General features: G+C 39.2%; 1 protein-coding gene across 2 annotated transcripts in view; it reads left to right on the forward strand.

The window, feature by feature from the left end:
* MAEL (maelstrom spermatogenic transposon silencer) overlaps positions 1-13881 on the forward strand; it is a 60789-nt gene extending 46908 nt beyond the window's left edge. For both annotated transcript variants that reach the window (XM_003415217.4, XM_010594932.3), the window contains 2 exons: positions 12986-13061; positions 13631-13881. In XM_003415217.4, coding sequence (XP_003415265.1) covers positions 12986-13061; positions 13631-13818 — 264 coding nt within the window. In that variant the 3' untranslated portion in view covers positions 13819-13881. The remainder of the gene's footprint in view (positions 1-12985; positions 13062-13630) is intronic.
* The last annotated feature ends 1242 nt before the right edge of the window (positions 13882-15123 follow it).

The following is a 15123-nucleotide window of genomic DNA, read 5'->3' on the forward strand; positions in this document are numbered from 1 at the left end:
AGCCTGAGACCAGAAGAACTAACTAGATGGTGCCTGGCTACCACCAGTGACTGCCCTGACAGGGAACACAACAGAGAGTCCCTGATGCAGCAGTAAAAAAGTGGGGTGCAGACCTCAAATTCTAGTAAATAGACCAGACTTAATAGTCTGATTGAGACTGGAGGGACCCAGAAGACATGGCCCCTGGACTCTGTTAGCCCAAAACTAAAACCATTCCAAAGCCAACTCTTTAGACAAAGATTAGACTACACTATAAGACATAAAATGATACTTGTGAAGAGTGTGGTACTTAGCTCAAGTAGATACGTAGACTAAACAGGCAGCTCATGTCTAGAGGCAAGATGAGAAGTCAGAGAGGGACAGGAGGTGGTTGAATAGACACGGGAAATATAGGGTGTAAAGGAGTGAGCTGTCATAGGGAGAGCATCTAGGGTCACATAACAATGTGTATATAAATTTTTGTATGAGAAACTGACTTGAACTGTAAAGTTTCACTTAAAGCACAATAAGAAAAAAAAAAAAAAGCTTGGTACTGATACAACCACAGATACATTGACCAATGGAACAGAATTGAGAACCCAGTTGCAAATCCATCCACCTGTGGTCACCTGATCTTTGATAAGGGCCCCAAGTCCATCAAATGGGAAAAAGGCAGTCTTTTTAACAAATAGTGCTGGCAAAACTGGATGTCCATCTGCAAAAAAAATGAAATAGGACCCATACCTCACACCATATACATAAAAACTAATACAAAGTGGATCAAAGACCTAAATATAAAACCAAAACTATGAACATCACAGAAGGAAAAATGAGACCAATGTTAGAGGCCCTAATATGTGGCATTAACAGGATACACACTCCAGAAGATAAGCTAGATAACTGGGATCTTCTAAAAATTAAATCCTTATGTTCATCAAAAACTTCATCAAAAGAGTAAAAAGGGAACCTACAGACTGGGAATAAATTTTTGGCTATTACAAATCCAACAAAGATTTGATCTCTAAATCTTTAGGAAAACCCAACACTTCTACAACAAAAAGGCAAAGAATCCAATTAAAAAATGGCCAAAGGAAATGAACGGACTTCACCAGAGAAGAAGGCTAACAGACACATGAGGAAATGTTCGAGATCACTAGCCAATCAGAGAAGTGCAAATCAAAACCACAATTTGATACCATCTCTCCCGGCATTGATGACACGAATCAAAAAAACAGAAAATAACAAATGTTGGAGAGGCTGTGGGGAGATTGGAACTTTTACACACTGCTGGTGGGAATGTAAAACGGTACAACCGTTTTGGGAAACAATACAGCACTTTCTTAGAAAGCTGGAAGTGGAAATACCATGCGATCTAGCAATCTCACTCCTAGAAATATATCCTGGAGAATAAGAGCCGTCATACAAGTAGACATATGCACATTCATGTTCATTGCAGCATCGTTAACAATAGCAAAAAGATGGAAACAACCTAGATGCCCATCAGCAGATGAATGGATAAATTGTGGTACATACATGCAGTGGAGTACTATGCAGTGATAAAGAACAGTGATGGATCTGTAAAGCATCTCACAACATGGATGAATCTAGAGTGCTGAGTGAAATAAGTCAGTCCCAAAAGGACAAACATTGTATGAGACCACTGCTATAAAAACTCATGGAAAGGTTTACACACAGAAAGAAACAATCTTTGATGGTTATGAGGAAGGGGAGGGGTGGGGATGGTGAAGAGTAAGACAGTACGCAATATTGGGGAAGCCAGCACAACTTGTGCAAGGCAAGGCCATGTAAGCTCCATAGACACATCCAAACTCTTTGAGGGACTGAATTACTGGGCTGGGGAGTGTGGGGACCATGGTCTTGGGAAACATCTAGCTCAGTTGGCATAACATAGTCTATTAAGAAAATGTTCTATATTGTATTTTGGTACATAGCATCTGGGGTCTTAGAAGTGAGCAGCCATCTAGGATACCCACTGGTCCCACTCCCTTCGGGAGCAAGGAAGAATGAGGAAAACTAAAGATACAAGGGAAAGATTAATCCAAAGGACTAATGGACCATATCTGCCATGGCCTCCGCCAGACTGAGTCATGTACAATTAGATGGTGCCCAGCTACCATCACTGACTGCTTTGACAGGATTCACAATAGTGGGTCCCAGACAGAGCTGGAGAAAAATGTAGAACAAAATTCTAACCCAAGAAGAAAGACCAGACTTGCTGACCTGACAGAGACTGGAGAAACCCTGAGAGTATGGCCCCTGGACATTCTCTTAGCTCAGTAATGAAGTCATTACTGAGGTTCACCCTTCAGCCAAAGATTAGACAGGCCCATAAAACAAAATGAGACTAAAGGGCCACACCAGCCCAGGGTCAAGGACTAGAAGGGAAGAGGGGACAGGAAAGCTGGTAATAGGGAACCCAAGGTCGAGAAGGGGAAAGTGTTGACATGTCGTGGGGTTGTTAACCAATGTCACGAAACAATATGTGTACTAACTGTTTAAATAGAAGCTAGTTCAGTAAACCTTCACCTAAAGTACAATAATAATTTTAAAAAACTAAACAGTTGAATGTAGGTAATAAAAATATTTTGAATATGTCCAAAAAATATAAGACCTGATTCAAGATTTGATTACAAGCTATTCAGTTTTCCTACCATCTTGTTTTTGTCACAACTGGGGAAGGGGTTGCTACTGGTACCTAGTGGGTAGAAGCTAGGGTTACTGCTAAACATCTATAATGCACAGGACAGCCCCCACAGCAAGGAATTATCTAGCTCAAAATGTCAGTAGTGCTGAGGTTGAGAAACCCTGCCTTAGTCCCTGTCGTCATCATCTGTATTGAGACTACCAGAATTAATCTCATTATGCCCCTTTTCATTGTTTACATTGGTCACTACAGGAAGTCCGGGACTCTCAGACCCTCCCTTTTTTTCCCCATACTCCAATTTTGTGGCTTGATCCCATTTCCCAGCCGTCCCCAACTCCTGAAAAAAACCTTCTAGTGGGTCTTCTCAACCTGAGTCATTAGCTAAATCTTAGATATCTTCAGCCTCTTTTGGGAAAGGCCTGACTAAAATTTGGCACCCCCCTAAGGACACTGCTTCCCTGTTAGCCCTTTTCAGGGTGACATCATTTTCACCCTCATTTGTCATGAGCCTAGATTTGAGGTAATTGTCCTTGTTTAATGTTGCAGCTTCCAGACTTCTTCCAGCTTCTGCTGTAGAGTTCCTAGACATCGAGTCGCATGCCATTCAGGCTGTATTAACCTGATAACCTCTTCTTGGAGTCAGTAGACCACTGAGTTGGCCCTCCTCATTCTTTGAGCTCCTTGGTCAGTGTCACTGTAACAGTATTTGTCATTATTCTTGGTTTCAGTTTCCCCATGGATAATTCTTCCAACTGCCTTGGAAGTTCCTTGACTCAGTTCCTTGACTGTTTCCCGATATCCCATGATCATATCCTAGGACCCAGTGGCATCTCCCCCATAATCTCAATTTCAGGCATCCTGCCCTCTGACTACCACTGTCTTACTCTAGCAGCCCAATGCCAACAATTCTTTGACCCCTACTGGGACCTGCATTAATGCCTGCACTGTTTGACATTCCCATACAGAGCCATGGCATCACATAAGTCCAAGGGCGCCATTCTCACATGGGCAGTGCCGCAGCCTTTGACCCCTGCTGTACCCCTGTCCCTCATCTTCTTCCTTTCCAGCTTTGATTCCTTGGTCTATCATTTCCACTCACTTGTGCTCACCCTCAACTCCATTACTCCTCTTATCATACTTGGTTGACAGACACCAACCCTGGTTCATTGTAACTCTACACCTACTCTTCTTACACCTGTGAAACTAAATGGGCTGGAAAGAAACTTCATGCTGACTGGTCTTACTAAATATTAATCACCACTGGCTTCAAGTGGGCCCTTAGCATTGCCTGGCAGTCATCCATTTCTTTAGTCTGGTTAATGTCCCACTTTTTTACACAGCTGTTTCATGCTTTCTTTCTCTTCAAACTTCAGCCTCTCTTTCTTGTTAATGCCCTTGCCTCCTTTTTCTCTGAGGAAATAAAAGCAATTAGGAGAGATTTTCCACATGTTCCTACCCCCACATCTGTCTGCATCTGTAAGCGTATGTCCTGCTGTTAACTCCTGTTTTAACGAATGGTCTGTGTTCCTATCTCAGACCACTCTATTTATATATTAGACCTCACCCTTTTACCTACTCAGGGACATGACTCAGATAATTTCCCTACATCATCAGGGTTTTTCTCTCTTCAGAATCATTCACATGAGCAACGAACATGCTGTCATCTTGCCCTTTTTTTAAAAAAAAAAAGCAAACCCACTCTTGACCCTGTAACTCACCTCCAAAGACTACTCTGCTTTTCTGCTCTCCTTCCAGCACCACTCCTTACTCACTGTCTCCAGGGCTCCTCTCCCATTGTACCTTGAACTCATTCCAGGCAGGTTTTTGACTTCACGACACCACTGAAACAGTTCATGTCATGGGAGCCAGGTTACTCCATGTTGCTAAACCTGATGGTAAGGCCTCTTTGTACTTGACCTAGCAGCAGCATTGACCAATTGATCACACTTTATCCTTGAAACATGTTTTATATTTGGCGTCCAGGATGGCCTATCTTCCTAGTTTTCTTACTGTCTCATTGGCCATAACTCCCAGTTTCTTTGTTTCCTTCTCATGTTTCTGCCTTGAAATGGTTGGAATGTCAGGGCTTTTGGACATTTTCTCGTAACTATGTATACCCACACCCTAATGATCTCATCCTTTCTTGTGGCTTTATAAACCACCTACACTGGATGACTCTTAAATGTATACCTCTAAGCCGGACCTTTGCCATTAAAATCTATCTTGTATATTCAACTACTGGATGTCTGCACTTGGATATCTAATAGGCAATTCAAAATTATTGTTTCTTTTTTTATTATTATTTTTATTGTGCTTTAAGTGAAAGTTTACAAATCAAGTCAGTCTCTCAAACAAAAACTTACAGACACCTTCCTACATAGTCCTAATTGCTCTACCTCTTATGACACCCTGCTCCCTCCCTCCACTCTCTCTTTTCATGTCCATTCTGCCAGCTTCTAACCCTCTCTACCCTCACATCTCCCCTCCAGACAGGAGATGCCAACATAGTCTCAAATGTCCACCTGATCCAAGAAGCTCACTCATTACCAGCATCCCTCTCCATTCCATTGTCCACTCCAAAGCCTGTCTGAAGAGTTGGCTTTGGGAATGGTTCCTGTCCTGGGTCAACAGAGGGCCTGGGGCCCATGACCACCGGGGTCCTTCGAGTCTCAGACCGTTAAATCTGGTCTTTTTTACGAGAATTTAGGATCTGCATCCCACTGTTTCCCTGCTTCCTCAGGAGTTCTCTGTTGTGTTCCCTGTCAGGACAGTCATCGATTGTAGCCGGCTAACATCTAGTTCTTCTGGTCTCAGGCTGATGTAGTCTCTAGTTTACGTGGCTCTTTCTGTCCCTTGTGCTCATAATTACCTTGTGTCCTTGGTGTTCTTCATTCTCCTTTGATCCAGGTGGGTTGAGACCAATTGATGCATCTTGGATGGCCGCTTGCTAGCGTTTAAGACCCCAGACACCACTCTTCAAAGTGGGATGCAGAATGTTTTCTTAATAGACTTTATTATGTCAACTGACTTAGCTGTCCCCTGAAGACATGGTCCCCAAACCCCTGCCCCTGCTACACTGGCCATTGAAGCATTCAGTTTGTTCTGGAAGCTTCTTTGCTTTTGGTTTAGTCCAGTTGTGCTGACCTCCCTTGTATTGAATGTTGTCCTTCCCTTCACCTAAAGTAGTTCTTATCCACTATCTAATTAGTGAATACCTCTCTCCCATGCTCCCTCCCTTCCTCCCTCCTGTCATAACCATCAAAGAATATTTTCTTCTGTGTTTAAGTGATTTCTCAACTTCTTATATTAGTGGTTCTATATTTTATACAATATTTGTCGTTTTGCAACTGATTAATTTCACTCAACATAATGCCTTCCAGATTCCTCCATGTTGTGAAGCGTTTCACAGATTCATCACAGTTCTTTATCGATGCATAGTATTCCATTGTGTGAATACACCATAATTTATTTATCCGTTCATCTGTTGATGGGCACCTTGGTTGCCATGTTTTTGCTATTGTAAATGTTGTTGCAGTGAACGTCGGTGCGCATATATCTGTTCGTGTAAAGGCTCTTATTTTTCTAGGATATATTCCAAGGAGCGGGATTGCTGGACCGTATGGTAGTTCTATTTCTAGCTTTTTAAGGAAGTCCCAAATTGATTTCCAAAGTGTTTGTACCATTTTACATTCCCACCGGCAGTATAGAAGTGTTCCAGTGTCTCCACAGTCTTTCCAGCGTTTATTATTTCGTGTTTTTTGGATTAATGCCAACCTTTTTGGAGCGAGATGGAATCTCATTGTAGTTTTGATTTGCATTTCTCTAATGGCTAATGATCGTGAGCATTTCGTCATGTATCTGTTAGCTACGTAAATGTCTTCTGTAGTGAAGTCTGTTCCTATCCTTTACCCATTTTTTAATTGGGTTATTTGTCTTTTTGTAGCTGAGTTTTTGCAATACCATGTGGATTTTAGAGATCAGACACTGATTGGAAATGTCATGGCTAAAAACTTTTTCCTAGTCTGTAGGTAATCTTTTTACTCTTTTGGTGAAGTCTTTCGATGAGCGTAGCTGTTTGATTTTTAGGAACTCTCAGTTATCTGGTTTCTCGTCTGTATTGTTAGTAATGTTTTATATACTGTTTATGCCATGTATTTTTTTTTTTTTAGGGCTCCTGGCATTGTCTCTAATTTTTCTTCTGTGATCTTTATCGTTTTATATTTTATATTTAGGTCTTTGGTCCGTTTTGAGTTCGTTTTTGTGCCTGGTGTGAGGTATGGGTCTTGTTTCATTTTTTTTTTGCAGATGGATATTCAGTTATGCCAGCACCATTTGTTAAAAAGACTGTCTTTCTCCATTTAACTGCTTTGGGGCCTGTGTCAGATATCAACGGCTTACATGTGGATGAATTTATGTCTGGATTCTCAATTCTGTTCCATTGGTTTATGTATCTGTTGTTGAACCAGTACCAGGCTGTTTTGAGTAATGTGCCGGTATAATAGGTTCTAAAATCAGGTAGAGTAAGGCCTCCCACTTTGTTCTTTTTCAGTAATGCTTTACGTATCCATGGCCTCTTTCCCTTCCATATGATGTTGGTGATTTGTTCCTCCATCTGATTAAAAAATGTCGTTGGAATTTGGATCAGAATTGCATTAAATCTATTGATCACTTTTGGTAGAATAGACGCTTTATAATGTTAAGTCTTCCTATCTATGAGCCAGGTATGTTTTTCCACTTATGTAGGTCTCTTTTGGTTTCTTGCAGAAGTGTTTTGTAGTTTTCATTGTATAAGTTTTTCACATCTCTGGTAAGATTTATTCCTAAGTATTTTATCTTCTTGGGGGCTACTGTAAATGGTATTGATTTGGTGATTTCCTCTTCGATGTTCTTTTTGTTGGTGTAGAGGAATCCAACTGATTTTTATGTTTATCTTGTATCCTGAGACTCTGCTAAACTCTTCTATTAGTTTCAGTAGTTTTCTTGAGGATTCCTTAGGGTTTTCTGTGTACAAGATCATGTCATCTGCAAAAGGAGATACTTTTACTTCTTCCTTGCCAATCTGGATGCCCTTTATTTCTTTATCTAGCCTAATTGCTCTGGATAGGACCTCCAGCACAACATTGAGTAAGAGTGGTGATAAAGGGCATCCTTGTCTGGTTCCCATTGTCAAGGGGTATGCTTTCAGGCTCTCTCCATTTAGGATGATGTTGGCTGTTGGCTTTGTACAAATCCCATTATTATGTTGAGGAATCTTCCTTCTATTCCTATTTTGCTGAGAGTTCTTATCATAAATGGGTGTTGGACTTTGTCAAATGCCTTTTCTGCATCAATTGATGAAATCATGTGATTCTTGTCTTTTGTTTTATTTATACAATGGATTACATTAATTGTTTTTCTAATGTTGAACCATCCCTGCATACCTGGTATGAATCCCACTTGGTCATGATGAATTATTTTTTTTGGTATGTTGTTGAATTCTATTGGCTAGAATTTTGTTGAGGATTTTTGCATCTAAGTTCACAAGGGATATAGGTGTGTAATTTTCTTTTTTTGTGTGGTTTCTTTACCTGGTTTTGGTATCAGGGATATGGTGGCTTCATAGAATGAATTTGGGAATATTCTGTCTTTTTCTGTGTTCTGAAATACCTTTAGCAGTAGTGGTGTTAACTCTTCTCTGAAAATTTGGTAGAACTCTGCAGTGAAGCCATCCAGGCCAGAGCTTTTTTTTTTTGTTGGGAGTGTTTTTATTGCATTTTCAATCTCTTCTTTTGTTATGGGTCTATTTAGTTGTTCTATCTCTGTTTGCTTTAGGTAGGTAGGTAGTGTGTTTCTAGGAATTCATCCATTTCTTACAGGTTTTCAGATGTATTAGAGTACAGTTTTTCAAAGTAATCTGATACGATTCTTTGAATTTCAGTTGGGTCTGTTGTAATATCGCCCATCTCATTTCTTATTCGGGTTATTTGCTTCTTCTCCTGTTTTTCTTTTGTCAGTTGGGCCAGTGGTTTATCAATTTTGTTGATTTTTTCAAAGAACGAGCTTTTGGTCTTCTTAATTCTTTCAGTTGTTTTTCTATTTCCTATTTCATGTATTTCTGCTCGAATTTTTATTATTTCTTCTGGTGCCTGAGGGTTCCTTTTATTGCTCTCTTTCTGTTTGTTCACGTTGTAGAAATAATTCCTTGATTTTGGCCCTTTCTTCTTTTTGTATGTGTGCATTTATTAATATAAATTGACCTCTGAGCACTGCTTTTGCTGTATCCCAAAGGTTCTGATAGGAAGTGTTTTCATTCTCATTGGATTCTATGAATTGCTTAAATCCATACTTAATGTCTTCTATAACCCAGTCTTTTTTGAGCAGGGTATTGTTCAGTTTCCATGTGTTGATATATTTTCCCTGCTTTTTCTGTTATTGATTTCTACTTTTATGGCCTTATTCTCAGAGAAGGTGCTTTGTAATATTTCGATGTTTAGATTCTGCTAAGGCTTGCTTTCTGACCTAATATGTGGTCTATTCTAGAGAATGTTCCGTGTGCACTAGAAAAGAAGGTATACTTGGTTGCTGTTGGGTGGAGTGTTCTGTATATGTCTACAAGGTCAAGTTGGTTGATTGTGGCATTTAGATCTTTTGTGTCTTTTTTGAGCTTCTTTCTGGATGTCCTGTCCTTCACCAAAAGTGGTGTGTTGAAGTCTCCTACTATTTATTGTGGGGCTGTCTATCTCACTTTTCAGTGCTGTTAGAGTTTGTTTTGTATATCTTGCAGCCCTGTCATTGGGTGCATAAATATTTAATATGGTTATATCATCCTGGTGTATTGTCCCTTTAATCATTATATAGCGTCCTTCCTTATCTTATATGATGGATTTAACTTCAAAGTTTATTTTGTCAGAAATTAATATTGCCACTCCTGCTCTTTTTTGATTGTTAAAAAAAAAATTTTTTTTTTTTTGCTTGATATGTTTTTTCGATCCTTTGAGTTTTTGTTTGTGTCTCTAAGTCTAAGGTGTGTCTCTTGTAGGCAGCATATAGAAGGATCGTGTTTTTTAATTCATTCTGCCACCCTCTGTCTCTTTATTGAAGCATTTAGTCCATGTATATTGAGCGTAATTATGGATAGGTATGAATTTAGTGCTATCATTTTGATGTCTTTTTTGTGTGTTGACAGTTTCTTTTTCTGACTTAATTTTATTTGCTGAGTAGATTATATATTGTCCTTTCCTCAGATTCATTGTTGTTGATTGTGTTTCTGCTGAGTCTCTGTTTTTTTCTCGTATTTTATTTTGATGAGTAGGATTGTCTCCCTTGTGGTTACCTTATTATCTACCCCTATTTTTTTAAATTTAAACCTAACTTTTATTTTTTTGTATCGCCCTGTCTTCCTCTCTGTATGGAAGATATATGACTACGTTTCTTAGTCTCTCTTTACCGTTTTAATGTTGTCTTCTTTTACATAATAACATCACTGTTTCCCTGTTTTGAGTGTTTTTTTATCTTGATTTATTTTTGTGATTTCCCTGTCTGGGTTGACATTTGATTGCTCTGTCCAGTGTTTTAGTCTTGGGTTGATACCTGATATTATTGATTTTCTAACCAAAGAACTCCCATTAGTATATCTTGTAGTTTGGGTTTTGTTTTTACAAATTCCCTAAACTTCTGTTTATCTGGAAATGTCCTATTTCACCTTCATATTTGAGAGACAGTTTTGCTGGATATATGATGCTTGGTGGCAGTTTTTTTCCTTCAATTTTTATATGTCATCCCATTGCCTTCTTGCCTGCATGGTTTCTGCTGAGTAGTCCGAGCTTATTCTTATTGACTCTCCTTTGTGGGTGACTTTTCGTTTATTCCTAGCTGCTCTTATAATTCTCTCTTCATCTTTTGTTTTGGCAAGTTTGATTATAATATGTCTTGGTGACTTTCTTTTAAGATCTACTGTATGTGGAGTTCAATGAGCATCTTGAATAGATACCTTCTCATCTTTTCACAACATCAGGGAAGTTTTCTGTCAACAAATGTTCAACAATTCTCTCTCTATTTTCTGTTATCCCTCCCTGTTCTGGTACTCCAGTTGCTCATAGGTTATTTCTCTTGATAGAGTCTCACATGAGTCTTAAGTTTTCTTCATTTTTTAAAATGCTTTTATCTGAGTTTTTTCCAAATATATTGGTTCCAAGTGCTTTATCTTCAAGTTCAGAAATTCTGCCTTCTACTTGCTCAATTCTGCTCCTCGGACTTTCTGTTGAGTTGTCTAATTCTGTAATTTTACTGTTAATCTTCTGAATTTCTGCTTGCTGTCTCTCTGTGGAGTTTTGCAGCTTATTAAACTTTTCATTATGTTCCTGAATAATCAAAATTATCATTTCTAAAGCCAGCCTCCTTATACTCCCTCAAAACAAAACAAACACTTTCTCCCTTGCTTTTCCCCAATTCTTTAAATGGCAGTTCTGTTCTTCAGCTGCTTAGGTCCAAAATCTTGGCAATCACCCTTTACATATTTCTCTCATATTCTGCCTTCAAAACTATACACAGAATTCAACAGTTTTTACCACCTCCATCTCCACTGTTGTCGCCCTGGTTCAGGCTACCATGATTATTGCAGTAGCATCTTAGGTGGTGTCTTAGTTACCTGACCCTGCCATAACAAAAAAATACCACAAGTGGGTGGCCGGGAGGCTTTAAAGAACAGAAATTTATTTTCTCACGGTTCTGGAGACGGAAGTCCAAATCAGGATCTTGTGCATACGGATTCCTCTTGTGGCCTCTCTCCTGGTTTCTGGAGTCTGGCGGTAGTCCTTGGCAGTTGTTTGCTTGTAGACGGGCTGTCACATGGTGTATGTCTATTCTGTGTGTGTCTGTGACTGTTTTGTTCTTTTTATAAGGTACCACTTAAGAAGAAGTGATAAGGTTTAGGACCCACCCTACTCTAGTAAGACTTCATTTACAAAAGAAAACCCCTATTTCCAAACATGGTCATATTTACAGATACAGGGGTTAGGACTACAAAACATATTCTTGGGGAACAGAGTTCATTCACTACAAGTAGCCTCCTTGTTTCCTCCCTGCCTCCCTACAGTCTCTCTCCAGCATAGCAGCCAATGTGATCCTGTTAAAACCTAAAGCAGATAACATGACTCTTCTGTTCAGACTTCCAAACTTCTTATCTCACTTCAAGTAAAAGCCAAATTCCTCACAATGGCTTATAAGGCTGTGCGTGATTTGACCCTTCACTGCCTCCCTGACCAGATCACCTACCACTCTGCTGCCTACTCATTGTGTCACAGCCCCATGAGCTTCTTTGGTGTTTCTAGAACAGGCTTTTTATATTGACTGAAACATTGTTCTCCTAGATACCTTCATGACTTGTTCCCTTACCTTGCTCTCTGCCCAGACACCCTGTGCTTTGGGGCCTTCCCTGGATGCTGTACTGATATCACTTACCTTACTTTTCTCCTTGGTACTTACCTAACATTATAACTACTAGTAATTTATTTTGTTTGGTGTTTCTTTTCTGACTAGAACATTGGCTCCATGAGGATTATTTTACTGTGGGTTCCCTCCCCCCTTCTTAAAACAGAGTCTGATCACTGTGCTGTTAAGTAGGTATTAATTGAGTGAAGGAACGCAGTACCGAATGCGTTCAGTGACAGGTAGTTGGTGTGCGGTTTCACTTCATTAGTAGTGGTGAAAAGCACAGGCTATGGAGCCTGCCCGCATGTGTTCGTGTAACTGGCTCCACTCGTACTATTTGGGATCCTTGCAAAGTGCTTATCTCTGTTCCGTAGTAGAAATAATAGTCCCCTTCTGAAGGGCTATGAAGATGAAATAAATTAATCTGTAACAGTCACTTAGAATAGTGTTTGGCACCTGGTAAGCATTGAATAAAGCAGGCTAATGCTGCTGTTCCTGCTGTGTGTAAATATCTCATTTTTACAGGTGATACACCAAGGCTTAACAAGAATGTAACTTGGTAATAGACTGAGGATTTTAACCCAGGCTGTCTGACTCCAAAACCTGTTTTCCATTATACTTTATCGTCGATGTTGTTAACTTCCCAGACCGTTAGAAAGTAACAGCTTAGGCCAGGCTTGTGTTATGACATTCTCTGCTCCGGTGATGGAAGCAACATTTAAGCTGAGTAAAAAGGACAGTGAAATAACAAGTGACTTAAAGCAAGTTCCTTATCTGGTGGAAATTGCTTATCTGTAAAATGTAAAGTTGATCAGACATTAAAAAAGTATTTAGGTGTGTTTGCATTTTTTAAAGAGTAATTTGGAATTGGAGTAGACCCTCCAGTAATAAACATTTTTTTTTTTTTTTTTTACTGGTATCTTTTTCTTACAGAAGCTAAGGGTTGAGAATGCAGGATTTCCTCATTTCAGCTCTTCTAGTCAGGGACAAGGATCAAACACAGCCACTGGTAAGCATTTACATTTACAAGAAGGTACCTCAGGAAGGTTGGAGCCTTAAAGTTTTTTAAGATTCCAGGGTGTGTGGTACTTCTAAATTAGGTTTAGGCTATAAAGACCTTGTTGAATTGAGGTGTTACGTGGTATTAGTACCTTGAACAATTTGGATGTGCACATTTTAGTGTGTCACTTGAATAAAGTTTAACTTATTCCTTAGACTCGTTCAGGGCATATAAAAGAAAACCTGATTTTTCTGGTATCAGCTATAGTTTTATAGTTTTGTTGTGATGTCTTTCAGGAGATGGGAGGAGTTTAAAAACTAGTCACATAAAATTTCAGGTACTGAATAAAGAACTTCAGTTAAGGTTTCCAGGTCTAAATAAGTCCTGGCCTGATGTAAAAACAAAAATGTTCTTGTCTAACTAGTCTATTTGCCTTTGTTCTAAGAATTTCTCCCGTCTTCGAGATCCAGTTCATTATGGCTATTTTAGTGACTTGCCTGCAGTTAATGAAGAGATCACTTTGTAATAAAACTACAAAATCACTAATATTTCTCTTTTTTGTATTTTCAATATCTTAGGTGACTACCCATCTGGGGTGAAAATTTCTGGCCAAAACAACAGTGTTCGGGGAAGAGGGATTACCCGCTTACTAGAAAGCATTTCCAGTTGCTCCAGCAATATCCACAAATTCTCCACCTGTGAGACTTCACTAACACCTTACATGTCCCAAAAAGATGGATACAAATCTTTCTCTTCCTTATCTTAATGATGGTACTTTTTTCAATTTCTGGAAAAATAACAGCCCAGCTTCCCTTCTGACAGCAGTCATTCAACAGATCCCATCCATGATAAATATATCACTACTGTAAAAACTACTTCATTTGTAAGGAAATTCTCTTTCATAGATTAAAAATAATTGTGGTTGGAGAAGAACTTGGATTTTTGCTTTTTTTTTTCTTAAAGGCTTACTCTACTTCCTGACTGTATGATAGGAATACTGTTTAAGTTTGAGCCATACAAGAACAAAACTGCATTTTCAGAGTTGCGTTTTTTGGAGTGTTCTAAATTCTTTTCCTCTACAGTAAAGGTACTGCATATCTGTTGTGGAAAGTTCTAAGATAGCATTACCCTGTTTCTTCCCATTATGAAGGAACCTTACTTTATACCAGGGCTTTGAACCAGTTTGTTTGGTTTCCATTTTGAACCCCTGCTGAGAATTTGCATTTCTAACAAGTTCCCATAAGATGCTAATGTTGCTGGTTAGGGACCAATTCTGAGAGCCACTGTAGAGCAGTGGTTCTCAACATTTGTTATACATAAGAATCACCTGGGGATCTTGTTAAACTGTAGACTCTGATTCAGTATATCTGGGGTGGAAGTGCTAGCTTTCCATTAGAAACTTGTAGGCTATTTTCATTATAGATATCTAAAAGAATTAGTCTTTTAGTAAAAAGAAAATTTAGCAACTTAAAGTCTGAAATATGCTGTCTTTGGCAAAAGGAGTCATTTGAATGATGAGAAGCCAAAATGAGAGAGATTATTTAATTTGTCCCAAATTACATGCCTAGAAAGTGACTGAATTCCAGGTCTATCTGACCACAAAGATGTTCACGTTATACCAAGCAGATGTCATACTGAGTCAAGCATTTTCCCTGTTCGTAACTTACATAAACCAGCTGATATATTACATAATTCTGGAGGAGGAAAATGGATATAGGAACCTATATCCTACTTGGAACCTCAAGCCAAGACCACACATGGCAGAGGCAGCATTCCCATTTCATTCTGTCTGGCCCAGCGCCTGGTCCCTCTGATTACAGAGAGTCACTCAGTCACAGGATTCTGGTTTCCCTTAATATCCATGTTTTCCTTTAATAACCATGGAATACCTGCTGTGTGGATATTTTATATATATCGTCTTATGGAATCCTTATAACCACTTCGTGGGATGAGATAGCACCGTTTTATAGAAGACTCAGGTGACATAGCTACTAAGTGGCGAAACTTAACTCTCAGCCAGGCCTGTCTGACTGGAAGACCATGTTCCTAATACACTACGCTGTCCTCTAGC

The sequence above is a fragment of the Loxodonta africana genome, chromosome 3, assembly GCF_030014295.1.
Source record: "Loxodonta africana isolate mLoxAfr1 chromosome 3, mLoxAfr1.hap2, whole genome shotgun sequence".
Lineage (NCBI taxonomy): Eukaryota > Metazoa > Chordata > Mammalia > Proboscidea > Elephantidae > Loxodonta > Loxodonta africana.